Here is a 27,846-nt window from a genome sequence, read left to right as displayed (position 1 = left end):
TTTCGGTGATTTTAAACCAAACTGGGACCTTTCAGGACCGCGCGGCGCTTTGGCCCCGCCCCTTCCCCTCACAGTTCCCGCCCTTTCTCTGACCCCGCCCCTTCCATTCATTGGTCTCGCCCCCTTTCCTTCTCCAAGCCCCGCCCATCTCATGGCGCGTTCACCCCCGCGCATGCGCAGAACATTTGGATGTAGCCTCAGCGGGCGCCGCCATCTTTGCTGCCTGTCTGCCAGCCCGGTTTCAGCATGTCCGAGACCTACGGTGGGGCTGGGGGGATCTGTAGGGGATCTGTAGGGGATTTGTAGGGGACTTGTAGGGGATCTATAGGGGGCTGGGGGGGTGGGTTACGGGCCTGAGATGGTTCTGGGGTGTCTCTATAGGGGGTTTAGGGCGGTTTGCGGGGTGTTTGAGGGGTGCCTTTTGGGGTTTTGGGGATGCGATCTGGGATGTTTAGGGGATCTATAGGGGATGTATAGATGTATGGGGGGGGTTAGGCGTCGGGGGTGCCTATAGGAGGTTTAAAAGGGGCTGTAGGGGATCTACAGGGGTTTGGGGTTTTTATAGGGGATCTGCAGGGGTTTGGGGTTGTTATAGGGGATCTGCAGGGGTTTGGAGGGTAGATCTGTGTGGGATTTGGGGGCAGCTATAGGGGATTTGGGGGGGTCTGTAGGGGATCGGGAGTGGTCTATACTGGATCTGGGGGGTCTGGATGTCTCTGTATAGGATTGGGGAGTCTATAGGGGATCTGGGGGGTCTGGAAGTCTCTGTATAGGATTGGAGGGGATCTAGAGGGGATTTGGAGGGGCCTATAGGTGTTTTTGGTGGGTCTAGAGGGGTTTATAGTGGTTTGGTCGGTCTGGGGGGTCCCTATAGGGGATTTATGGGGGGCTATAGGTGATCTCTATAGGGGATTTGGGGAGGGGATTAATGGGATTGGAAGGGTCTATAGGGGATTTGGGGGCGCTATAGGGGATCTGGGGGGGTCTGCAGGGGATTTGGGGGGTCTGGAGTTCTCTATAGGAGATTTCTGGGAGGCTCCATAGGGGATTTGGGGGGGGGTCTGTAGGGGATGGGGGAGGTCTGGGGGTCTCTATAGGGGGTCTGGGGGTCCCTACAGGGGATTTGGGGGGGGCTTTAGGGGTCTATAGGGGTTCTACAGGGGTATGGGGGGATCTGGGGATCCCTAAAGTGGGTCTGGGGGTCTATAGGGGATTTTGGGAGGTCTGGGGGAGCCTATAGAGGGTCCAGGGTGCTCTGGGGGGGGGGGGGGTGGGGGGTCTCAGGGTCTCTGTAGGGGAATTTTGGGGTTCCCATAGGGAATTTGGTGGAATTTTGGTCCAAATTTGGGAATTTTGGGGAATTTAGAGGGACTTTTGGGGTTCTTAAAGGGAAAATTTGGGAATTCTGAGGTTCTGTTGGGAATTTTGGGGTCCTTAAAGGGAATTTTTGGAGTCCCCACAGGGAAATTTTGGGGTATCCATGTGGATTTTTTGGGAATTTTGGTGTCTCTCTTGGGATTTTTCATGAATTTGGGGACTGAGTGGGGGAATTTTGGGATTCTTTGGAGAAATTTTGGGACTGTGTTGGGAATTTGGGGGTGGTTTGGGTCTGAACTTGGGAATTTTGGGATCTCTAGGGGGGATTTTGGGGAATTTTGGAGTCTCTAAAGGGGATTTTGGGGAATTTGGGGTCCAAATTTGGGAAATTTTGGGAATTTGGGTCCAATTTTGGGAATTTTAGGGTCTCTGTGTAAGGTTTTTGGGAATTTTGGGATCTCCAGAGATGTTGTGTCCAGACTTTGGAATTTTGGGATTTTTGGGGTCTCTAAAGGGGATTTTAGGGGGAATTTTGATCCAAATGAGAGAAATTTTGGGTCTAAACTTGAGAATTTTGGGGTCTTTAAAGGGGGAATTTTGGGATTTCTGGAAGGGATTTTTGGGAATTTTGGGTCCAAATGAGGGAAATTTTGGGAATTTTGGGTCCAAACTTGCGAATTTTGAAATCTTTAAAGGGGATTTTGGTGTCTCTGGAGGGGATTTTTGAGACTTTTGGGTCCAAATGAGGGACATTTTGAGAATTTGGGGTCCAAACATGGAAATTTTGGGATCTCTTGGGAGAATTTTTGGGAATTTTGGGTCCAAACTTTCAGATTCTGGGATCTTTAAAGGGAATTTTGGGATCTGTGGCAGGAATTTTTTGGGAATTTTGGATCCAAACTTGAGAATTTAGGGAGTTTTGGTGTCTCTGGAAGGAATTTTTCGGAATTTTGGGATCTCTGGAGGGTATTTTTGGGAATTTTTGTGTCTCAGGAGGGGATTTTTTGGAATTTTGGCGTCTCTGGAAGGAATTTTTGGGAATTTTGGTTCCAAACTTGAGAATTTAGGGAATTTTTTCCCAGATTTCCTCTTCAAGTTCCTGGTGATCGGCAAGTGCTGCCTGCTGCACCACTTCATGGAGAGCAAGTGTGAGCAATTCTGGGAATTGCAGGAAATCTGGGAATTCTGGGAGGTTGAGGGATCCTTGGGAATTTTTTGGGAATTTTTTTTAGGATTTTTTGGAGGAATTTTTAGTATTTCTGCACATTTCTTGTTACATTTTTTGCATTTTCAGTGTGGATTTGGGGGCTTTGGGGAATATTTTGGGAATTTTGGGAATTCTGAAGGATTGAAGGTTTTTTGTGATTTTTTTTTTTTTAATTTTCATCGCTTTTTTGATTTTTTTGGAATTTTGGGAGATTTTTTTCAGATTTTTTAGGGGATTTTAGAATTTTTAATTCACTTTTTGTTGCATTTTTTGCTTTCTTCTGTTGGTATGTGCAGTTAGCCACAACCGTACGGAAGATCTCGGGATGTACGAGGAGGCAGGGCCCCTCCCTCTCCGTTGAGTTGCTAAGTTACGTAACTGTAAAAGAAGTCACGTGGGTACGTCGCAGTTATATAAGCAGGTGCCCACAGGAAATAAACCGCATTTCGCCATTCATCATATTGGTGTGATGTGCGATTTGTCCGGTAAGGTAGTAAGTGCGCCATGGTCCCAATCCTAACCAGGTCGCACTAGCCTGAGCCCTTAGGCAACATAGCGGCACCGAAACCCGGTCTGCTCCCCGGCACACGGGTCTGAGCGGCGGGCGACGGGAAGCACGCTGGCAGACGGGACGACCGAGGCAGCTGGCTCACCCCGGTGGGGAGGACGCTCCCAGTACTGCCGAGATGGAAACGCTCGGGAAGGTAATTGAAGAGATCCACGGACAGTGGGGGATTCGTTGTAAAGTTAGTGATTTTAATACTGCTATTAGGCAGTTGTTAATGTTAAATGCTATCGATCGTCCTGTGGACGTTTTACATTCAGAATGTTGGGGCAGGTGCACGACTGCTCTTGCTGATGACGTTATTGCCACCGGCTCCAGTAAATGTTTAAAAAGTTGGGGCAGAGTTAAACAAGCATTGACAAAGGCTCTAGAAGAGCAAGAAATGTGGAAGGCAGCCCAGCAATGTTTAAGAGCCGTTCCGAAACTGGGCGTGGGAGCCGCGACTCAAACCGTTGCTGGTGACAGTTTTGCAATTGAAGATTCGCGGTCGGACACTAACAACCTTTCCCCATCACGATCCCTATCTCCAACCCTGAGCCCCGCTCCGAGTACTAACCCAAACCCACTTTCCCAGCGCGATAGCTCCCTATTCCCCGATGATGGCGCCATTGATTTCAATAAAGATGAAATAAAAATAAGACCACCACCCTATGCCCCACAAAATGGCGCCGAAGGGGAGCAGGAGGGGCGGGGCCAACGGCCGATTCCCGCCACAGACGTGCGCAGCCCAGACCAAGGGGAGGGGGGTGTGGCCTCTAACTGGGAGGGGGGACCGGAGGCCAATCAGAGAGCGAGCCATCACACGTTTCCTTATATGGCAAAGAACCCCCTAGAAAAAAGGCAGAGTAAGGCAAGCGTTGCCACTGCCCACCGAAAAGCCAGATGGCGGAGCCCCACCAAAAAGCACCCACTAAAATCTATGCCGCTTACAGGTGTTACCCTTGTATTTCTGTTAAACATTTTGATGAAGTTAACAATTTCTGTGTCCAAGTTACTGTCATTCCCAGAATCCTGTACTATACTGATGAAGAAATTCTTCACCAATTCGAGAGGAATCCTCTGCGTCAAAAACGAGAACTAATTACAGCCATCAGCCTCACACTGCTGTTGGGCCTAGGAGCTACGGGTACAGCAACAGGCGCGTCAGCGCTAGTGACACAGAACCAAGGCCTGAGCCAGCTACAGATAACTGTGGAAAAGAACTTGCTTAAAATCCAAAAGTCCATCTCTGACCTCGAATGTTCCCTCAACTCACTTGTGAAAGTCCTGCTACAGAACAGATGCAGACTGGATCTCCTGCTCCTACGACCAGTTGTTACCATTGTTCTTATGCTTATATTTGGTCCCTGCATCCTTAATAAGTTAACCCAGTTTGTTAAAGCTCGTTTTAAGCTGAAATAGCTCAGTTGGAAGAGCATTTGTTCACTAACATGTTTAAAAATTTTTACTTAAATCTAAAATCTAAAGGTCTGTCCTGGGTTGATGTTTTGACTGGCTCCTCACCCTGCCCCCCTTGGCCATGAAGCTGTCTGCTCCCGGGGGAGGGGCCGCCGGGGCTGCTCGCTTGGCTCTGGCTGCTGCTGCTTGTGGCTATCGCTGCTGTGGTAGTAGTTCGTTGCCTGGTTTGTTAGTTAGCTGTTTTTTTGCTTGATTTTTTGGCTTTATATTGCTTGAATTATTTGGTTTAGCTCGCTGCTGTTTAAGGCTTGCTGGCTATTCCGGCTGTTTTTTTTTTCCTTTCTCTCTCTCTCCCTCTCCCTTCCCCCGCCCTCACCTCCCGAGGATCAGCACCAGCTCTGGAGGAACCCTGCGGCCTGCCTCTGGACACCGGCCAGAGAAGTGTCTCGTCCTTCTAGTGAAGATCGAATCGTCCACGTCTCTCTCTCGGTGAAAATTTTTTTTTGTCTTCTGGATCTGTGAAGTGTTTCTCTTGTATGTGTTAATAAATAGGTTTTTTCCACTTTTCCCCCTGAGTGAAATATTTTTTTCTTAAGTCCAGTGGGATAAAGAATTGGGGGTTTATTCCCTGGGGAGCTCTTCTGGGGGTTTTTTCCCCTAAGTTTGTCCAAACTAGGACAAGGTCCCTGGTCAAATTGATATTTTGCTTTTGCAGCAAAGGCAGCTAACTTAAACTAACCACAAAGTTTGTTTCATTTACTAACAATTTAGTTTATTTGCATGTTGTTAACAAGTTGTTTTTTCAAGTTGCAGTTGTTGTGTTTGTATAAGTTAAAGTTAATTGTTCATGGAGAGGGGGGAAATGCAGTTAGCCACAACCGTACGGAAGATCTCGGGATGTACGAGGAGGCAGGGCCCCTCCCTCTCCGTTGAGTTGCTAAGTTACGTAACTGTAAAAGAAGTCACGTGGGTACGTCGCGGTTATATAAGCAGGTGCCCACAGGAAATAAACCGCATTTCGCCATTCATCATATTGGTGTGATGTGCGATTTGTCCGGTAAGGTAGTAAGTGCGCCATGGTCCCGATCCTAACCAGGTCGCACTAGCCTGAGCTTGTAGGCAACAGGTATGTTGGGACTTCGGGGAATATTTTGGGAATTTTGAGAATTCTAGGAGATCAGAGGATCCTTGGGAATTTTTTTTGGGGGGGGGGTTTGGGAAGTTTTGGGAGAATTTTTAGAATTTTTTTTTGTTTTTTGTTAAATTTTTGCAGTTTCAGTAAGGATTTGGGAGCTTTGGGAATATTTTGGGAATTTTGGGAATTCTTGGAGGTTGAGGGATCCCTGGGAATTTTTTTTTTAATTTTTAGGGGGATTTTTTTTAGATTTTTTGGGGGGATTTTTAGGGGGGATTTTTGGAGTTTTTTGCGAATTTTTTGTTACATTTTTTGAATTTTCAGTTGAGATTTGGGGGCCTTGGGGAATACTTTGGGAATTTTGGGAATTGTGGGGGACCAGGGAAATTTTGAAAATATTTTTTTAATTTTTTGGGGGGGATATTTTGGACATTTTTAAAGAAAATTTTTGGATTTTTATTATCCTTTTTTGTTACAGTTTTTGCATTTTCTGTTGGGATTTGGGGGCTTTGGGAAATATTTTGGGAATTCTGGGGGATCAGGGAACTTCTGCAATTTTTTGGGCGATTTTTATGAGATTTTTTGGGGAGAGTTTTGGGGGAATTTTTAAGGACTTTTTAGAATTTTTGTTCCCTTTTTAAACAGTTTTTGTATTTTCTGTTGGGATTTGGGGACTTTGGGGAATATTTTGGGAATTTGGGGAATTCTGGGAGTCAAGGGAGGGGCGTGAACTGTGAGGGGAAAGGGGCGGGGCCAAAGCGCCATGCAGTTCTGAAAAGGGCCTGCTTAGGCCTAAAGTCACCCAAAAGCCCCTCAAATCTAAGAGCCTAAATCTGCCAGATTTAATCTGAAATCAGCTAAAGGGACCTCAAATACACACAATCACAATCTAAAATCATCCTAATTTGCCTAACATTGTCCAAAACGGGCCTAAAATCCAGCCTAAAACTGCCCAGTTTGGTATAAAATCACCCAAACGGGCCTAAAATCTTTGTGACAGAGACAGAGACAGGCACCAGAACCACCACCAGCACCAGAATGGAGACTGAGACCAAGACTGGGAACAGAACCAACACTAGAATTCAGACTAGCACCACTCCAGAACTGGAACAGACTAGGACTGAGACCAAGACTGAGACTGAAACCAGTCCCAGAACTGGCACTAGGACCAAGACTGAGATCAGCACTGGGACGGGCACCAGGAGAGTTCCAGGACTGCTCTGGAACTGGCACTGGGAGAACTCCAGGACTGAGACTGAGAGCAGCACCAGAACCAGGACCAAGATGCACCGGTACAAAAACCCAAACTGGCACCACTCCCAGACTGAGACTGAGATTGGCACTGGGAGCACTCTTGGACCAACACCAGCACCAGTACCAGCACTGGGACTGGGACCGCTCTAAAACCGAGACCAAGACTTCTTGCATCTAAGATGTTACCTGGGGTAAATCAACAGGAAAGACCTTTGCAGGGTTTTACAGAGATATTTACTCCAGACACGCATCGATCCAGGGTTCGGTGAACAAAGGGCGGGACTTTCGTGAGGGTCCAGGTTTAATACATGGGATAATTAGGGTGGGGAGAGCATCAGGGACCAATTATTAGATGACATGGGGGTAGCACAAGGGAGGGGCCAGGCCAGAGGACTGGCACAGGGTTAACTCAGGGAACAGAACATGGGCTGCATTCCTTACTTGGGAAAATCTCTCTGGGTTTCCACAAAGACCGTGAGTCCAAGACTGAAAACAGAACCAGCACCAGCACCAAGACTGGCACTGGATCCAGACTGAGACCAGCACTGTGGAAGCTGAGACAGAGAGTGCTGTGGATTTAATTGGCATTTGCAGTTTGATAACCGGGACGCCCTGGCAAGAACAAACAGAGCTTTGATGATTAAAAGAAGGCAAAAGGAAAGAAGATTGATCTAAATAAGGAGAAATGTAAAGTTTGTCTGGGTGATGTTTAAGCCAATGAATGTAGTAAAAAATGACTGCCTTCCAAAAATTGGTGTATAAGTAAATGTAGCTCACAATAAATTTGGATACTGATCATGAGTCAGTAGTCCCTGTCTCTCAGTCGTTGACAAAATTCCCTGGGACCGGCACCGAGACCAGCATCAGAACCAGGATGGATATCAGGACTGGGACCAGAACCAACAGTGGAACTGAGAGTGGCACCTCTTCAAGACGGGCACAGGGACTCGGACTGAGACAGAAACTGTCCCCAGACTGGCACTGGGACCAAGACTGAGACAACGACGGACACTGGGATCAGCACTGGGAATGCTCCAGGACTGCTCTGGGACTGGCACCGGCACAGGGAGACCTCCGGAACTAAGACTGAGAGCGGCACAGCACCAGAACTGAGACTGGCACCACTCCAGAACCGGGCCTGAGACTGACATTGGCACTGGGAGCACTCTGGGATCAACACTGGCACCAACACCACCACTGGGACTGAAACCATTCCAAAACCAAGACTGAGACTGAAACCAGAAACAGCACTGGCACCGAGACTGGCATCGCTATAAGACCGAGAATGAGACCAAGACCAGAACAACTCAAGGATCAAGATTCAGACCGGGTCTGTAATCAGATCTAGAAGTGCTCCAGGACTGCTCCAAACTGAGCCTGACACCAGGACCAGGATGGAGACCGAAACCAGGAGCGCTTGTTCACTGTGGGGAGTTTTGGCTGCGCCCCCACAGAGGACTGGGCAAGACTGGGAGGAAACCCTGGGTAGGGCGGGACCGCCTCAGGTTTGCATCATTCTGCTGCAGCCATTCCAGTCCATATGGTCCCAGTTTGTACAATTCCAGTCCGTGTGATCCCAGTTGGTACAATCCCAGTCTGCATGGCCCTGATCCATCTGCTCCCAGCCTGTGCAGTCCCAGTCTGGAGGATCCCAGTCCATGTCATACCAACCCCCATGATCCCAGTCTGCACGGTCCTGCATGACTCACACTGCCAGGCTCTGGAATTCCAGTTCCCAGCCAGGAAAAGATGTTCTTGCCCTTCAAGGAAAAGCTCTTCAGAAGGGGCCAAAAGCCAAACGCAGCAAGATCTTACAAGGAAATTTCACTGCCTGCCTTCAGAACTTCACCCATGGTTGTTGCAGCTCCAGCACTGGGAAATGAATCAGGGCAGGGTCTTTGGTGGGAGCTGCCCTGGGTCAAGGGAGACCCTGAGAGAGAAACAGAGCAGGCAGAGAGAGGCAGGAGAGGAAGGAGGCCACAAAGACAACCACTGAGAAGGTGCCACTGAAAATAGAACTGGAACTGACTGAAAGAGAATGGGACAGGAATCAGCAATTGTCAAAGTTTTATTATCAAATCCATCCTACCCAGCCAGCCCCACACAATCCCGATCCCACTGCTCCAAATTTGGATCCCACTTCTCCCAATCTCCTTCCAACCCCTTCTCACCCTGGAGGCTCTGGAATCCGGTAAGGTACGTGTGGTATTGAGTTGTTTTGAGGAGGGAACAAGGAACCTTGAAGTTGGATTGATCCCTTTGAAGTTAAAATTGAGGTGTTTTCAGTGGGATTTGAGAGGTTTTGAGGTGACAGATCGATCCCTCTTGGCGTTTGGAGAACAAAGAGATGGAGAAGAGAGAGAAACGGAAGGCCAACACAAAAGGATAACCAGGTAAGTGCCTACTCAACATGGATCCCAGGGAATGTGGGTCACCAGGCCTCTGCCCAACGTGGCTCCTGCAGTGGGGGATGGAGTTGGACCACTGCATGAAGCTCTTCCCGCACTCGGGGCACTCACAGGGCTTCCCTTACTGGTGCCTCCATTGGTGTCTTCCCAAGGTTCAGTTGTGGGAAGAGCTCTTCCCACATTCGTCACACTCGTAGGACCTCTCCCCTGTGTGAATACTTTGGTGAAGGATGAGCTTGCCTCGCTCCATGAAGCCCTTCCCACACACCTCACACTTGTAGGGCCTCTCCTCAGTGTGGATCATCTGGTGCCTGATCAGGTTGGAGCTCCATCTGAAGCTCATCCCACACTCATCACACTCGTGGGGCTTTTCCCATGTGTGGATGCGCCGGTGGGAGATCAGGTGGGAGTTTTGTCTGAATCCCTTCCCGCAGTCAGGGCAGTGGAAGGGCTTCTCATCTGTATGCATGCACTGGTGCCTGAGGAAACTGGAGCTGGTGTGAAACCTCTTCCCACACTCCCCACACTCGTATGGCCTCTCCCCAGTGTGGATCCTCTGGTGGTAGATCAGGAGGTACCTCCATCTGAAGCTCATCCCACACTCCAAGCACTTCTGGGGCTTCTCCCCATCAAGAAGCTGCTCATGGACCACCAGGTCCGAGCTCTGGCTCCATCTCTGGCCGCCTGCCCGGCCCAGGCTGGGTCTTTCCTCCTCAGATCCCTGCGATCTGCGTTTGCAGCCCCTCCTGGTGCGGGATCTCCGCGGCTTTTCCTCCCCGTTGGATTCCTGCGCCGTGGAGCCGCTGCAAACGGCCTCTTCCACCAGGTTCTGCTGCGGGGATTTGTCCTCCCTGCTCTCTGTGCTCAGCTCCTTGTCTGGGCGAGGAAGGACAAGGAGAGGATGGGATTTGCCTCCGTGCCAGAGGGAAGGGGAAGGAGATCCCCCCAGGGCAACCCCGGCAAGACGGCATCAGCACGGGGGTGTCCTGCAGCCGGGGCCGTGCTGGGCTGGGAGATGGAGCAGGACAGAGGGGGAAAGGGGCACTGACTTCCTCCTCACCTGCCTGGGGCTCCTGGGCCATCTTCCTCTTCCTCGCAGCCTCCTCCTCCTCCATTGAGCCATGGCTTGGGAATGGGAAATCCTGGTTTGGGGAAAAACAAGGGATGAGCGCGTTGTGTTAGGGGTTCCTCCTGCCCAAGTCCATCTCTAGAAGTCTTTGGGGATCTGGGCTCCATCAAAACCTCCCAAACACCAACATTCAGCCCTGAAAATGCCTCCCAGGAGTTCCTAGGAATGGTCCCTCCCCTTTAGTGTTTGGGGTTCCTCCCTGTCCCAGCTGCTGGGGGTCACGCTTCTATTGGGGGTCTCCCATCTACTCGGTGCACGCCCTCCCCAGGCTGCTGGGAGTCCCAGCAATCCAAAAAGCTCCCCCCTCTTCCCTCTCCCCATTTAGAGATGCTGGGGGATTCTGGGACCCGGGATCTCTTCTCCCCTTATTCCCTTCTTTGGGGTGCTGGGGGTCCAAGGAGTCCCCCCTGCCCCTCTCCAGGCTGTTGAGGGTCCCGCCAATGGCGGCGCTCCCCCCTCTCTGGGCTCCCCACTTTGGGCTCCTGGGGGACACAGGGCTCTGCTCCTCCAGGCTGCCTCTGCCGGCATCCGCCAACAAAACCCCCCAGTGTCCCCCCCAAGGGGCATTTTCTTCTCAGATTTGGAGTTCTGCATTCTCCAAACATTGCATGTCCCTTAAGAAAATAAACAAACTATGCTGAGAGGCACTGGGACTGTTGCGGGGGCAATTGGGATTAAACTGGGGGCAGGTGAACCACGCTGACGAAACTGCGAGTACCTGGAAATGACTATGAGATTGTTCAGGGCAACTGGGATATACTGGGAGTGTCTGAGACCATAGGGGTGGTGACTGGGATGTAACTAGGAGTGACTGGGAATGTGCTGGGGGTAAAACTGGGACCATGCTGGGGCAACTGGGGGCAAGTGCGAGTGACTGGGGCCCTGCTGGCAAAGACTGGCATTATACTGGACTCATACTGGGATAGTACTGGGAGTGACTGGGACTGCGCTAGGGGCAGCTGGGAGAAGTAATATAATAAAGTGTCTGTAACCGTACTGAGGGGACTGGAACCGTAGTGGGAACAGTTGTGTCCATGCTGAAGGCTACTGGGGAGTCAGTGGGAGCTACTAGTCTATACTGGGGGAACTGGGCATGACTGGAAGCATGCTGAAAGGGACTGGGATCATCTATGGAGTGACTGGGACTGTGCTAGGGGCAACTGGGGGCAACTGGGATCACACTGGGAGGAATAGGGAGCACCTGAAACCATGCTCAGAAATACTGGGATCATACTGGATCATAATGGCAGCAACTGGGACTGCATTGAGGGTGACTGGGAGAGGCTGTGAGAAACTGGGATCAGTCTGGAAGCAGCTGAGGACAGCTAGGAGGGACTGGGAACATGGTGGTGGCAACTGGGATGCACTGGGAGAGACTGAAATCACATTGAGGGGAAATGGAAGCAACTGGAACCACACTGGATGATAATGGGAGTAGCTGTGCCCATGTCAGAGTCAAACTGGGATCCTACTGGAAATGGCTGGGATTGTACTGGGAGTGACTGGAATAGTACTGGGAATATCTGAGAATGACTGGGATCACACTGCAATCAGTCTGGGAATGATAGAGAAGGGCTGGTCACAACTGGAATCATACTGGGAGTGACTGGGTAAAATTTCAGCACTCTGGGAATGACTGGGGGTCACTCTGGGCATGACTGGAATATTACTGGGAGGATCTGGGAATGACTGGCGTCATACTGGAGATTACTGGAATAATACTGGGAGTGACTATGGGTCCTACTGGGATCATCCTGGGAGCCACTGGGATTACAGTGACTGGGGCTGAGGCTTACTGGGAGCTCCTGAGCCAATGTTGGGAGGAAAATGGGCACATTGGGAGCTACAGGGATCCACTGTAAGGGACTGGAACCATGCTGAGGGTCCTGAGACCATAACAGTTATCATACTGGGAGCAACTGGGAGTATAGGACACTGACAGAAACTGGGATCAGGGTGGAGACAACTGGGAATAACTGGGAAAGACTGGCATCATTCTGAGCTAACTGGAACCTTACTGGGGAAACTGGGATATAATGAGAGTGTCTGTAACCTTACTGGGGGGACTGGAATCACACTGGGGGCAACTGGGAAATAGTTGGACAATGCTGAGAGGGACTGGAGCTGTTCTAGGTATCATCCTGGGAGGAACTGGGAACAACTGGAACGATGCTGGCAGCAACTGGGATCATCCTGGGATCATGGAGAGCAGCTGGGTCCATGCTGGGTGAGACTTGGATCACACTGACACTGACTGGAATCATACTGGAATGGACTGGGAGTGGCTGTGAACAACTGGAATCATGCTGAAAAAATTTGGGAAGAAGTGAGAGTGACTGGCAGCACGCTGGGGGTGACTGGGATATACTGGGAGAGACAGGGAGTCACAGGGATTATACTGGAGGCTACTGGGGTCATACTGGCATTGACAGGGAGCAACTGCGGACAATGAACTCATATTGCGATTTACGGGGACTATACTGGGAAGACTGGGAAAACTGGAAAAATCTTGTATGAACATGGGAGGAACTGGGAGCAAGTGAGAACGTGAAAGGGGGAAGCTACATCATAATAGGGAGACTGGGAGTGACTGGGATCAGATTTGGAGTACTGCATTCTCCAAATCTTTCCTCCCCATCAAAAAAAACCCGCAAAACAATGCAGAGTGGCATGGAATTATTCCAGAGGAAACAGGGATAAAACTGGGGGCAAGGAAACCATGCTGAGGTAATTGGGAGTTCCTGGGAATGACTACGAGATTGTTCAGGGAAACTGGGATATATTGGGAATGTCTGAGACCATAGAGATAGTGACTGGGACCTGACTGGGAGTAACTGGGATGGTACTGGGGGGAAAATGGACCATGCTGGGTCAACTGGAGGAAAGTGTGATTGACCGGGGTCCTGCTGGCAAAGACGGGACTGGGACTGTACTGGGAGTGATTGGACAGTGCTAGGGGCAGCTGGGAGAACTGGGAACACACTGGATCATACTGGGGTTGGAAAATGTATCCCTATAAAATTTTTCTGTAATTTTAATGAAGAGGCTTTGGTAGCCTTTTCCCTAAAAAACTTCTAATTTTCTTTGCAGGGCATTGCTGCACCGGGTGGGATCGGATAAACTCAACACATCAACACACTGGGAGCAGCTGGAATGCTCAAAGGCCATCAACGGCCATTAACAGAACATCAGTGGCCTCCAAGGAACATCCACCTCAGATTCTGCCTCTGGCATGGCTGCAGACATCTCCTCTGAAACGACTGATAAAATCTGGGAAGGAAGATCTAATTAACATCAGAAGGGGAGAAATAGGAATCCAAAAGGAGAGCAAATATTAGGAATTGAATATTTGAAACTTGAGACCAAAGAACACCAACCCAATTCATTTCTATGGGTACTGACTCCATAAAATATCTGGAAAATCTCCTTAAAACGGAGTGTCATGGAATGATTCTCTCTGCACAAACGGGTTCTGTGTGGATGAGGTTTCTGTGCTACATCCTGGCCACAACATCCTGCCCAGATAATAAAACAACGCCTAAACTTTCTAAATTTTATGATGTTGACTGATATTTTTGTTTTTCTCTCAGTTTCGGTGACTTTGGGAGGAAATGGGAGCAACTGGGACCGTGCTGGGCGAAATTCCATCATAACAGGGAATGGCTGGGAGTGCCCGGGCTCATGCTGGGAGTGCCGAGGAAACTGGAAGCACACGCGGGGAGCAACTGGGCTCATGCTGGGAGCAGCCACTGGCGGCACCGGGAGCCCCGAAGCCCTTTCCCGGCCATGCCGCCCCTCCAGCACCAGCACCCCCCCCCCCGCCGGGGTCCCGGCAATGCCAGGGGTCCCCCCCTCTCGGGCTCCCCGCTTTGCCCTTCTGGGGCTCTCCTGTGTCTGCGCTCCCGCTCAGGGAAGCCGCGCCTCTCCCGGGGCTCCCCAAAACCGCTGTCCCCCCGCCGATCCCGCCGCTCCCGCGCGCTCCCCACGTGGCCCCGGCAGAGCTCGCAGGGCCCGGCCCGGGAAGCCCAACCCCCACCGCGGGGGGACCCGCATCCCCCCGCCCCACAACGGGGCTCTGCCCGTACCCACCGGGACCCACAAAAACACCTCCCGGGGACCCCCCGATGTCCCCCGAGGGCCATCTGCGCCTCTGGAGCCCGGCCACATCCAAACATACCCCCAAAAAAATCCCCAAACCCAGGGAACCCCCCGGGATATTTGGGGCGAGCTCCCCCTCCCCGGGCACCTGCGGGATGGGGGGCGATGGTCCCGGGGGGCTGCGAGTTCAGGCAGCTCCGGGATGGCGCTCGAATCCTTCCTTGCCCCCTCCTGCTTCTGCTGCGGCTCCGCCTCTTCCTCCATCCCTCCTCCTCCTGCCCCGTTCGGAACCCCGAACTGGGAGGGGATGGGTCAAGGGAAGGGCGGGAACTGTGAGGGGAAAGGGGCGGGGTCAAAGGTCCTAAAACAATTCGATTTGCCCAAAAATCACCAATAAAAGGCAACAAATGCATCCTAAATCCACAAGGTTTGGCCTATAATCAACCAAAGGTGCCTCAAATCCACACCAAGGGCTGTAAAATCATCCAAATGTGCCTAATATTGTCCAAAAGAGGCCTAAAATCCAGCCTAAAACCCATCAGCTTTGGCCTGAATCAGCCAAACGGGTTTGAAATCTAACCAAAGTGTCTCAAACTGTGAAAAGTGGTTGAAAACCGACACCAAGTTGTCTATAATCACCTTTAAATCTCCCAAATGTGTGTAAAATCCACCCTGAAAGTGCCTGCCTTTGCCAAAAATCACAAAACTGGGCCTAAAATCACATTAGAACCACCTCGTTTTTCCTAAAATCACTGAAATGGACCTAAACACCTCCACAGTGGCCTGAAACCCCCCAAGGGAGCCAAAATCACCATAAAATCAGAGCCCTGGGTCTCATGCGCTTCATGCCAGCTGCTCACTGCCATATTTTGGCACCCAAACTCACCCGCTCTCCCCGGCAATTCTCACATTTGGATCCTGAATTTCTCAATATTCTCTAAGGAGATCTCAAAAATTTCCTCTAGAGAACCTAAACTTCCATGCTTGGACTCAAGTTTGTTTAATGAGACCCCAAAGTCTCAAAAATTCTCTATGGGATCCTCCAAATTTCCATTTGAAGACACCAACACTGCAAAAATTCCCAATAGAGACATAGAAATTCCCATTTTTGGACACAATGTCAAAAAAAAATTCCTGCTGTAGACCTCATAGTTCTCAAAATTCTCGATATAGGCCCCAAAAATCCTTACAAACACTACAAAATACTCTTTATTTACCTCAACATCTCCTTATGGGGCCCTGAAATACCCAAGAGACCTCCAAATTCCCTATAAGGACCCCAAAATTTTCAAAAATTCTGAAAAGGAACCACAGAATTCCCTAGAGAGACTCTTAAGAATTCCCTGGAAAGAGCCCAAAATTCCCAGAAATTCCCTTTAAGAAACACAAAATTCCCCTCTAGAGACCCTGAGACTCCCCCCTGGAATCTCTATAGGATCTGCCAGGCCCCTGTGGATCCCCTATGGACCTCCCAGAGCGCCTTTAGGGACCCCCAGAGCCCCCCAAATCCCCTATGGACAAGCCCAAATCCTCTGCAGAGACACCCCCCCAGTCCCCTGCAGACCTCCTGTAGATCCCCTATAGATCCCCTATAGATCCCTCCCCAGCCCCACCGCAGCTATTGGACACGCTGGAGCCGGACGGAGGGACCAGGAGCAAAGATGGCGGCGCACAGGAGGCACTAACGGTTGTTCTGAGCATGCTCAGAGAGAACTGGCCAGGAGATGGGCGGGGCTTAAAGGGGAATGGGGCGGGGCAAAAACAAGGGCTAGACTGGAATGAAGGGGGAGGAGATAATGATTGACAGGAGCTGTGAATAGAAATGGGCGCAGCTAATAAATGGGAAGAAACCGAGGGGAAAGGGACTGGGTCAGAAAAGGGTGGGAACTGTGAGGGGAAAGGAGCAGGGCCAAAGGGCGTCTTAGTCCAAAAACTAACCTGGTTCGGCTTAAAACCACTCAAAAGCCCCTCAAATGCAGCCTAAATCCACCAGGTTTCACGTAAAATAAACCAAAGCGACACCAAATCTCCACAAAAGGGTCTAAAACCACACAAATTGGCCTAACATTGTCCAAAATTGGCGTAAAATCCAGCCTAAAGCTGCCCAGTTTGGAATAAAACCAGCAAAACACGCCTAAAAACTTTGGGCCAAGACCGAGAGCAGCCCCGGAACAAGAAACAGCTCCAAGAATGAGATCGAAATCAGAATGGAGACAGACACTGTGGGGAATAAATCCCCAAATGCAAGTTTTTCCCTACAAGGTGTCTACCCAGCAATTGGTGCTGTTGATGTATGCCTGCCCAGACTATAATTGATATTTGTGTTGACTCTTTATTGTTAATGTTTTATGCCTTTGTAAATTGTTAATGCTCCCAGCTGTTTGTCCCTTCCCCCGTCCCAGTATCTACTCTTGGATCCACACCCACCTCCACTGCCCCCTCCAAAATGGCACGACAGCAAGTGCTCATGGGATAGCATTCTATGCTAAAAACCCCTAAAAACAACCAGCCAGTATAACATCTGATACTAAAAAATGATACTCCCAGGTTGAGAAAACAGTGAAGAAGTGAAATCACCAACCAGAGCTTTTTCCCCTTGTCACCATGACGTGAACAGCACTCGGCCGCCATGACACCCCTAGACCAAGAGCCACCAAATGTCTCCCCAGGGACTCTCCCAAAGAGGGAAGCCCTGGCTCTGCTGCACAGCAAAGCTGAACTCCTCCTCATCCAGCATTGGGAGCAGCAGCGCTGTGCATGACTCCTCGGGCCCCAGCCAGAGCTGATTTTCAATAAAGGCCTTGAAAAAGGAACTGGTCTCCTGGCCCATTCATTACAGAGACCAAGACTAGGAACAGAATCAACACCAGAACTGAGACCAGCACCACTCCAGAACTGGAACTGAGACTGGGACAGAGACTGAGACTGAAACCAGGCCCAGAATTTGCACTGGGACCAAGACTGAGACCAGCACCAACACTGGGACGGGCACCAGGAGAGCTCCAGGACTGCTCTGGAACCAGCACAAAGACTGGCACCGGCACCAGAACTGAGACTGAGATTGGCACTAGTAACACTCTGGGAACAACACTGGCACCAGTACCAGCGCTGGGACAGGGACCGCTCTAAAACTGAGACCAAGACCAACTTTGAGTCCAAGACTGAAAACAGAACCGGTACCGGCACCAAGACTGGCACTGCTCTCGGACCCAGACTGAGACCAGCACTGTGGAATCTGAGACAGAGAGTGCTGTGGATTTAATTGGCATTTGCAGTTTCATAACCAGGACGTCCTGGCAAGAACAAACAGAGCTTTGACGATTAAAAGAAGATTGGATCAAGACTGGTGACAGGAAGGAAGATTGAACTAAATAAGGAGAAATGTAAAGTTTGTTTGGGTGATGTTTAACTGAATGAATGTAGCCCTTTCTAAAAATGGTGTATAAGCAAATGTAGCTCACAATACATTTGGAGTCTGATCATGAGTCAGTAGTCCCTGTCTCTCTTATTTGTTGATAAAATTCCCTGGGACCGGCACCGAGACCAGCATCAGAACCAGGATGGATATCAGGACTGGGACCAGATCTAACACCAGAACTGAGAGTGGCACCTCTTCAAGACTGGCACTGGGACTCGGACTGAGACCGAAACCATCCCAGGTTAGCACTGGGACCAAGACTGAGACCATGATGGACAGTGGGACCAGCACTGGGAGCGCTCCAGGACTGCTCTGGGACCGGGATCAGCACTGGCACAGGGAGACCTCTAGAATTAAGACTGAGAGCATCAGCAGCAGCAGAATTGAGACTGGCAATATTCCAGGACCGGGCCCGAGACTGACATTGGCACTGGGAGCACACCAGGATCAACACTGGCACAGGCACCCCCACTTGGACTGAAACCAGAACCAGCACTGGCAACGAGGCTGGAACCAGCATATGACCAAGACTGAGAGCAAGGTCAGGGTGGCTCTGTGATTGAAATTCAGACCAGGACAGGAATTGGCACCAGAAGATCTTCAGGACTGCTCCAAACTGAAACGGAGACCAGACCAGGATGGAGTCTGACACCGAGAGTGCTTCGGGACCTCCGCATCCACTGGCTGTGTCCCCACACGGAACTGGGCAAGACTGGGAGGGAAGGCTAGGTGGGGCGGGACCGTCTCGGTTCGCATCATTCCGGTGCAGCCATCCTGTCCATGTGATACCAGTTTGTACAATCCCAGTCCATGTCATCCCAGTTTGTACAATCCTAATCGCTGTGATCCCAGTTTATACAATCCCAATCCATGTGATCCCAGTTTGTACAATCCCAGTCTGCATGGCCCTGATCCATCTGGTCCCAGCCTGTGCAGTCCCAGTCTGGAGGATCCCAGTCCATGTCATCCCAGCCCCCATGATCCCAGCCTGCATGGTCCTGCATGGCTCTGGAATTCCAGTACCCAGGCAGGAAAAGATGTTCCTGCCCTTGAAGGCAAAGCTCTTCAGAAGGGCCAGAAGCCAAGTGCAGCAAGATCTTACAGGGACATTTCACTGCCAGCCCTCAGAACTTCACCCATGGCTGTTGCAGCTCCTGCACTGGGAATTAAATCAGGGCAGGGTCTTTGGTGTGAGCTGCCCTGGGTCAAGGGAGACCCTGAGAGAGAAACAGAGCAGGCAGAGAGAGGCAGGAGAGAAAGGAGGACACAAACACAATCAGCTGAGAAGGTGCCACTGAAAACAGACCTAGAAATGACTGAAAGAGAATGGGACAGAAATCAGGAATTGTCAAAGTTTTATTTACTACTGACTATCAAATTTACTATTTATACCCAGCCAGCCCCCACACAATCCTGACCTCACTGCTCCAAATTTGGATCCCGCATCTCCCAATCTCTTTCCAACACCTTCTCACCCTGGCAGCTCTGGAATCCAGTAAGATTCACGTGGGATTGAGTTGTTTTGAGGAGAGAACAAGGAACCTTGAAGTTCGATTGATCCTTTTGAGTCAAAATTGAGGTGTTTTTATTGGATTTGGGAGGTTTTGAGGTGACAGATCGATCCCTCTTGGCTTTTGGAGCACAAAGAGATGGAGAAGAAAGAAAAAGGAAGGCTAAATAAAAGGAAAGCCAGGCAGGTCTCTAGCCAACAGGGATCCCAGGGAATGTGGGTCAACAGGGCTATGCCCAACGTGGCTTCTGCAGTGGGGGATGGAGTTGGAGCAGCGCACAAACCTCTTCCCGCACTCGGGGCACTCGCAGGGCTTCCCTCAATGGTGCCTCCGTTGGTGTTTGGTCAAGGCTGCTCTGTGGGAGAAGCTCTTCCCACACTCGTCACACTCGTAGGGCCTCTCCCCGGTGTGGATGCGCCGGTGGATGATAAGGTGGCAGTTTTGCCTGAAGCCCTTCCCACAGTCAGGACACTCGTAGGGCCTCTCCCCTGTGTGTGTCTGATAGTGCTGGAGTAGCTTGGAGCTGGTGGTAAAGTTCTTCCCACATTTAGGACACTCGTAGGGCCTCTCCCCACTGTGGATCATTTGATGGCGGATCAGGTTTGAGATCCATTTGAAGCTCTTCCCACACTCTTCACACTCGTGGGGCTTTTCCCCGGTGTGGATGCGCCGGTGGGAGATCAGGTGGGAGTTATCCCTGAATCCCTTCCTGCAGTCAGGGCAGCGGAAGGGCTTCTCGTCTGTGTGCGTGCGCTGGTGCTTGAGGAGATTGCTGCTGGAGTGAAACCTCTTCCCACACTCCCCACACTCGTAGGGCCTCTCCCCAGTGTGGATCCTCAGGTGGCAGATCAGGAGGGACCTCCATCTGAAGCTCATCCCACACTCCAAGCACTTCTGGGGCTTTTCCCCATCACAAAGCTGCTCATGGACCACCAGGTCCGAGCTCTGGCTCCATCTCTGGCCGCCTGCCCGGCCCAGGCTGGGTCTTTCCTCCTCAGATACCCGAGATCTGCGTTTGCAGCCCCTCCTGGTGCGGGATCTCCGCGGCTTTTCCTCCCCGTTGGATTCCTGCGTCGAGCTGCTGCAAACGGCCTCTTCCACCAGGTTGTGCCGTGGGGATTTGTCCTCTCTGGTGTCCGTGCTCAGCTCCTTGTCTGGGCGAGGAAGGACAAGGAGAGGATGGGATTTGCCTCCGTGCCAGAGGGAAGGGGAAGGAGATCCCCCCAGGGCAACCCCGGCAAGACGGCATCAGCACGGGGGTGTCCTGCAGCCGGGGCCGTGCTGGGCTGGGAGATGGAGCAGGACAGAGGGGGAAAGGGGCACTGACTTCCTCCTCACCTGCCTGGGGCTCCTGGGCCATCTTCCTCTTCCTCGCAGCCTCTGCCTCCCGTGGGCCAAGGGCTGGAAAATCCTGGTTTGGGGAAAAACAAGGGATGAGCACATTGTGTTCAGGGTTTCTCATGCCCAAGTCCATCTCTAGAAGTCCCTGAGCATCTGGGAACCATCAAAACCTCCCAAACACCAACATTCAGCCCTGAAAATGCCTCCCAGGAGTTCCTCGGAATGGTCCCACTCCTTTGGCATTCGGGGGCCCCCCCCGTCCCAGCTGCTGGGGATCATCCTTGTATTGGGGGTCCCCCATCTACTCGGTCCCCGCCCTCCCCAGGCTGCTAGGAGTCCCAACAATCCAAAAAGCTCCCTCCTCTTTTGTCTCCCCATTTAGGGATGCTGGGGATTTTGGGGTCCTGGGGTCCCTTCTCCCCTTATTCTCTGCTTTGGGGTGCTGGGGGTCCAAGGAGTCCCCCCTGCCCCTCTCCAGGCTGTTGAGGGTCCCGCCAATGGCGGCGCTCCCCCCTCTCTGGGCTCCCCATTTTGGGGTCCTGGGGGACACAGGGCTCTGCTCCTCCAGGCTGCCTCTGCCGGCAGCTGCCACTGGGACCTCCCAGTGTCCCCCCAAGGGGCATTTTCTACTCTACACTGGAGTTATGTATTCTCCAAACATTACCCTGCGCTACAAAAAAGTAAAGACACCATTGTGAGAGGCACTGGGACTAGTCTGGGGGCAACTGGGATAAAACTGGGGTCAAGTGAACCACGCTGAGCTAAGTGGGAGTGCCTGGAAATGACTATGAGATTGTTCAAGGCAACTGGGATATACTGGGAGTGTCTGAGACCATAGGGGTGGTGACTGGGACGCAACTATGAGTGACTGGGAATGTGCTGGGGGAAAACTGGGACCATGCTGGGGCAACTGGGGGCAAGTGTAATGGGAGCAGCTGTGCCCATGTCACATTCATACCAGGATCCTACTGAAAAAGGCTGGGATCATACTGGGAGGGACCAGAATAATACTGGGAATACCTGAGAATGACTAGGATCACACTGCTACCGGGTTGGAAATAATGGAGAAGGGGTGGTCATGCCTGAAACCATAGTGGGATGCACTGGGAACAAGTGGGCCCACACTGGGAGTGACTGGAATCATACTGGAGATGACTGGAACCATACTGGGGGTGACTGGGTGCAACGGATCATACTGGGAAGGATTGGAACCATACTGGGAGTGACTAAAGGTCCTACTGGGATCATCTTTGGAGCCATTCAAATTACAGAGGGTCAGAATGGAACCTGGCTGGAGGTTACTGGGAGCTAGTAAGCCCATAGTGAGAGTAAAATGTGGATACATTGGGAGTTACTGGGATCAACTGAAAGGTACTGGAACCATGCTGAGGGGACTGAGGCCAGAACAAGGATCATACTGGGAGTGACTGGGAGTATGGGACACTGACGGAAACTGGGATTGGGCTGGAGACAAATGGGAGTAACAGGGAAACACTGAGATCATTTTGAAAAAACTGGAACATTACTGGGGAAACTGGGATATAATGAGAGTGTCTGTAACCATACTGGGGGGAATGGAACCACTCTGGGGCAACTGGGAGATAGTGGGACAATGCTGAGAGAGACTGGGGCTATTCTAGGTATCATCCTGGGAGGAACCGGGAACAACTGGAACAATGCTGGCAGCAACTGGGATCATCCTGGGATCACAGGGAGAGCAGCTGGGTCCATGCTGAGTGAGACTGGGATCACACTGACAGTGACTGGAATCATACTGGGATGGACTGGAAGTGGCAGTCAACAACTGGAATCATGCTGAAAGCAAGTGGGAAGAAATGAGAGTGACTGGCAGCACGCTGGGGGTGACTGGGATATACTGGGAGAGACAGGGAGTCACAGGGATTATACTGGAGGCTACTGGGGTCATACTGGCATTGACAGGGAATACTTGGGGGCCATGGCCTCATACTGGGAGAGATTGGGACTATACTGGGGGCGACTGGGAGAGCTTGTAACACACTGGATGAAAATGGGAGGAACTGGCAGCAACTGTGAATGTGCAAGGCAGAAGTTGCATCATAATAGGGAATGACTGGGAGTGACTGAGATCAGTTTTGGAGTTCTGCATTCTCAAAACATTCCTCTCCCCATCCAAAAAAAAAACCAAAACAATGCTGAGAGGCACTGGGAATATTCCAGGGACAACTGGGATAAAAATGGGGACAAGTGAACCATGCTGAGGCAACTGGGAGTGCCTGGGAATGACTATGAGATTGTTCAGGGCAACTGGGATATACTGGGAGTGTCTGAGACTGTAAAGCTGGTAACTGGGAGCTAACAGTGAGTGACTCGGAATGTGCTGGGAGGAAAACTGGGACCATGCTGGGGCAACTGGGGGCAAGTGTGAGTAACTGGGGCCCTGCTGGCAGACTGGCATCATACTGGACTCATAGTGGGATAGTACTAGGAGTGACTGGGAAAGTGCTAGGGGCAGCTGGGAGAACTGGGAACACACTGGACCAAAGTGATGTTGGAAAACGTATCCGTTTAAAAATTTTTCTGTGATTTTAATCAAGAGATTTTGTTTGCCTTTTCCCTAAAAACCTTTTAATTTTCTTTGCAGGGCATTGCTGCACCAGGTGGGGTCGGATGAACTCAACACATCAACACACTGGGAGCAGCTGGAATGCTCAAGGGCCATCAGCAGCCATTAACAGAATATCAGTGACCACTACATGTACCCCAGACTCTGCCTCTGGCACAGCTGCAGACATCTCCACTGAAAAGACTGATAAAATCAGGGAATGAAGATCCAATTAACATCAGAAGGGGAGAAATCAAATCCAGAAGGAGACCAAAAACTAGGAATTGAGTGTTTGCAACTTGAGACCAATGAACACTGACCGCCCCAGTTCATTTCTATAGGGACTGACTGGATAAAAGACCTGAAAAATCTCCTAAAAACGGAGTGTCATGGAATGATTCTCTCTGCACACACGGGTTATGTGTGGATGGGAAGATTTCTGTGCTACATCATGGGCTCAACATCCTGCACAGATAATAAAGTAACACTTTGATTTCCTAAATTTAAAATTGTTGTTGGAGGTTTTTGGATTTTTCTCTCAGTTTCAGTGACCTTGGGAGGAACTGAGAGCAACTGGGACCGTGCTGGGGTTAAATTCCATCATAACAGGGAACGGCTGGGAGTGCCCGGGCTCATGCTGGGAGTGCCGAGGAAACTGGAAGCACACGCGGGGAGCAACTGGGCTCATGCTGGAAGCAGCCACTGGCGGCACCGGGAGCCCCGAAGCCCTTTCCCGGCCATGCCACCCCTCCAGCCCCAGCACCCCCCCCCGCCGGGGTCCCGGCAATGCCAGGGGTCCCCCCCTCTCGGGCTCCCCGCTTTGCCCTTCTGGGGCTCTCCTGTGTCTGCGCTCCCGCTCAGGGAAGCCGCGCCTCTCCCGGGGCTCCCCAAAACCGCTGTCCCCCCGCCGATCCCGCCGCTCCCGCGCGCTCCCCACGTGGCCCCGGCAGAGCTCGCAGGGCCCGGCCCGGGAAGCCCAACCCCCACCGCGGGGGGACCCGCATCCCCCCGCCCCACAACGGGGCTCTGCCCGCACACACCGGGACCCCCAAAAACACCTCCCGGGGACTCCCCGATGTCCCCCGAGGGCCATCTACGCCTCTGGAGCCCGGCAACATCCAAACATCCCCCCAAAAATCCCCAAAGCCAGGGACACCCCCGGGATATTTGGGGCGAGCTCCCCCTCCCCGGGCACCTGCGGGATGGGGGGCGATGGTCCCGGGGGCGCTGCGAGTTCAGGCAGCTCCGTGCTCAGGGTCGAATCGCTTCTTGTCCCCTCCTGCTTCTGCTGCCGCTCCGCCTCTTCCTCCCTCCCTCCTCCTCCTGCCCCGTTCGGAACCGCGAACTGGGAGGGGATGGGTCAAGGGAAGGGCGGGAATTGTGAGGGAAAAGGGGCGGGGCCAAGGCGCCCCACGGTCCCAAAAGGATCCGGTTTGGCCTAAAATCACCAATAAAAGGCATCAAGTGCATCCTAAATCCACAAGGTTTGGCCTAACATCAACCAAAGGTGCCTCAAATCTACACAAAGGGGTCTAATATCATCTGTATGGCCCTAACATTGTCCAAAGTGGCCTAAAATTCATCCTAAAGTTGATCAGGTTTAGCTTAAACACAGACAAAGGCCCATAAATCCACCGTGTATCCTCACATGGTTTGGTCTAAAATCAGCCAAATAGCCTTAAAATCTAACCAAGGGGTCTAAAATTTCCCAAACTGATTAAAAATCCACACAACTGGCCCAAATCACCCTTCAATCTCCCCGATGGCTGGAAAATCAACCCTGAAAGTGTCCGGTTTTTGCTAAAATCACCCAAATGGACCTAAACTCACCCAAACTGGCCTGAATCCCTGCAAGGGAGCCAAAATCACCCTAAAATCAGAGCCCTGGGTCTCACAGCCTTCATGCCAGCTGCTCTCTGCTATATTTCAGAACCCAAAATTCCCTCTCACCCAAGTCACACATTTGGACTCTGAATTCCCAAATATTCTCTAAGGAGATGTCAAAAATTTCCTGTAGAGAAACCAAACTTCCCATGTTTGGACCCAAGTTTGCCTGTAGAGACCCCAAAAATTCTCTATGGCATCCCCCAAAATTCCATTTGCGGACCCCAACATTGCAAAAATTCCCAATAGAGACCTAAAAGTTCCCATGTCTGGATATAAATTTAAAAAAACTTCCCAGTGTAGACCCCATAATTCTTAAAATTCTCAATATAGGTGCCAAAATCCCATACAAACACTATGAAATTCCCTTTAATTACCCCATAATTTCCTTATGGGGACCACAAAATTCCCAAGAGACCCCCAAATCCCTTTAAGGACCATTCCCAAAAATTTTCTATTGGAACCACAAAATTCCCTAGAGGGAGCATAAGAATTCCCTGGAGAGAGCTCAAAATTCCCAGAAATTCCCTTTAAGAAACACAAAATTCTCCTCTAGAGACTCTGAGATCCACCTGGTCTCTCTATAGAGTCTGCCAGGCCCCTATGGATCCCCTACAAATGTCCCAGACCACATTAGGGACCACCCAGAGCCCCCCAAATCCCCTACAGACAAGCCCAAATGCTCTATAGAGACCCTCAGACCTCCCTAGTCCCCTACAGATCCCCTATCGAGCTCCTAAAGACCTCCCAGACTCCCTTTATGGATCCTGCAGAGCCCTCAGATCCTTTCTGCAGACTCCCAGAAAACTCCCAGGGCCACAAAGCCACACCAGTCTGCTAGAGAATCCCCATAGGCTCCCTTTAGACGTCCCAGAGCCTCCCAGATCCCCTACAGACAAGTCCAAATCCCCTGAAACACCCCCACTGCAGCCAAAATCACCATAAAATCAGAGCCCTGGGTCTCACAGCCTTCATGCCAGCTGCTCATTGCCATATTTCAGCACCCAAAATTCCCTCTTCCCCAAGTCCCACACTGGACCCTGAATTCCCAAATCTTCCCTAAGGAGATCCCAAAAATTTCCTCTAGAGAACCCAAACTTCCCATGTTTGGGCCCAAGCATTTTTATACGGACCCCAAAAATTCCCTATGGCATCCTCCAAAATTGCATTTGAGGCCCCCAACATTGCAAAAGTTCACAATACTAACCAAAAAATTCCAAAGTTTGGACACAAAATTAAAAAAATAATTCCTGGTGGAGACCCCATAATTCTCAAAATTCTCAGTATAGTCCCAAAATCCCCACCAATAGTACAGAATTCCCTTTAATTCCCCCAACATTTCATTATGGGGATCCCAAGATTCCCAAAAATTCTCAAAAGGAACCCCAAAATTCCCTATTGGGACCCCAAGAATTCCCTAGATAAAGCCCAAATTTTCTAGAAATTCCCTTTAAGAACCCCAAATTTCCCCTCTAGAGACCCTGAGACCCCTCCCAGACCCTCCAGGATCTTGTACAGGTTCCACCAGTTCCCTATAGATCTGCTAAGATCACCTACGGACCCCCCAGACCCACTTTAGGGACCTTCCAGCGCCCCCCAAATCACATACAGAGACCCTCAGGCCCCTCAGTCCCTTACAGATCCTCTACAGACATCTCAGACCCCTTTAAGGACCCTGCAAAACCCCCAAATCCCTTTTGCAAACCCCCAAAAACATCCCAATGCCATAAAGCGCCCTCAGGCCCCTATAGATCTCCTACAGATCTCCTACAGCCTTCCCAGAACCCCTTTAGGGATCCCCCAGAGCCCCCAAATCCCCTATAGACAAACCCAAATCCTCTATAGAGACATTCAGCCCCGCCTCGCCCCCAATCCTCTACAGACCTCCCAGACGCACTTTTGGGACCCCCAAATCCCCGAAATCCCCTTTGCAGACGCCCAGAAAGCACCCAGGGCCGTAATGCCCACCGAGTCCCAACAGATCCCCTAGAGAGCCCCTAGAGATGCCCTATAGATCCTAAAGAACCCCTATAGATGCCGTACAGATCTCTATAGACCCCCTACAGGTCCCCGACAGAACCCCTATAGATCCCCTATATATCCCATACAGATCCCCTGTAGATCCCCTCTGGCCGCACCGCAGCTCACGGACACGCTGAGGCCGAAACGGGGAAATGGAGCCTGGGAGGAACTTCTGGGTGTTCTGAGCATGCGCGGGGTGAATGCGCCAGGAGACGGGCGGGGCTTAGACGGGAATGGGGTGGAGCGAACACAAGGGCTCGGAGCGAATGAAGGGGGAGAGGTTAATGATTGACAGGGCTGATCAGATAAGTGGGCGGGGAAATAACCGAGGGGGAAGGAAGCTGTGAGGGGAAAGGAGCGGGGCCAAAGGGCCACACTGCCCTAAAAGGGCCTGGTTAGGCCTCAAATCACCCAAAAGCCTCTCAAATGCAGCCTAGATGCCCCAGGTCTGGCCTAAAATGAGCCAAACACGCCTCAAATCCACACAAAGGGGTCTAAAATCATCCAAATTGGCCTAACGTTGTCCAAGAGGAGCCTAAAATCCAGTCTAAAATCACAGTTTGGTATAAAATCTG

General features: G+C 51.2%; 1 protein-coding gene and 1 long non-coding RNA gene across 2 annotated transcripts; one reads left to right on the top strand and one right to left on the bottom strand.

The window, feature by feature from the left end:
* The first annotated feature begins 60 nt into the window (after positions 1-60).
* Positions 61-13,969, top strand: LOC130266201 (uncharacterized). The gene is made up of 6 exons (XR_008842752.1): positions 61-262; positions 2,400-2,465; positions 2,821-3,228; positions 4,081-5,613; positions 6,623-9,269; positions 13,504-13,969. It is a non-coding gene; the product is annotated as an uncharacterized LOC130266201 (long non-coding RNA).
* Positions 9,231-26,776, bottom strand: LOC130266199 (zinc finger protein 501-like). The gene is given in 4 exon segments (XM_056515568.1): positions 9,231-9,874; positions 19,724-20,594; positions 20,779-20,851; positions 24,561-26,776. Coding segments are annotated over 3 exon segments (1,329 nt in total). The 5' UTR covers positions 20,801-20,851; positions 24,561-26,776; the 3' UTR covers positions 9,231-9,438.
* Between the last annotated feature and the right edge of the window lie 1,070 nt (positions 26,777-27,846).

Source organism: Oenanthe melanoleuca, unplaced genomic scaffold, assembly GCF_029582105.1.
Source record: "Oenanthe melanoleuca isolate GR-GAL-2019-014 unplaced genomic scaffold, OMel1.0 S001, whole genome shotgun sequence".
In the NCBI taxonomy this organism is placed as follows: domain Eukaryota; kingdom Metazoa; phylum Chordata; class Aves; order Passeriformes; family Muscicapidae; genus Oenanthe; species Oenanthe melanoleuca.
The sequence above is the reverse complement of the archived record's forward strand: the minus strand, read 5'-3'. Positions and strand labels throughout refer to the sequence as shown.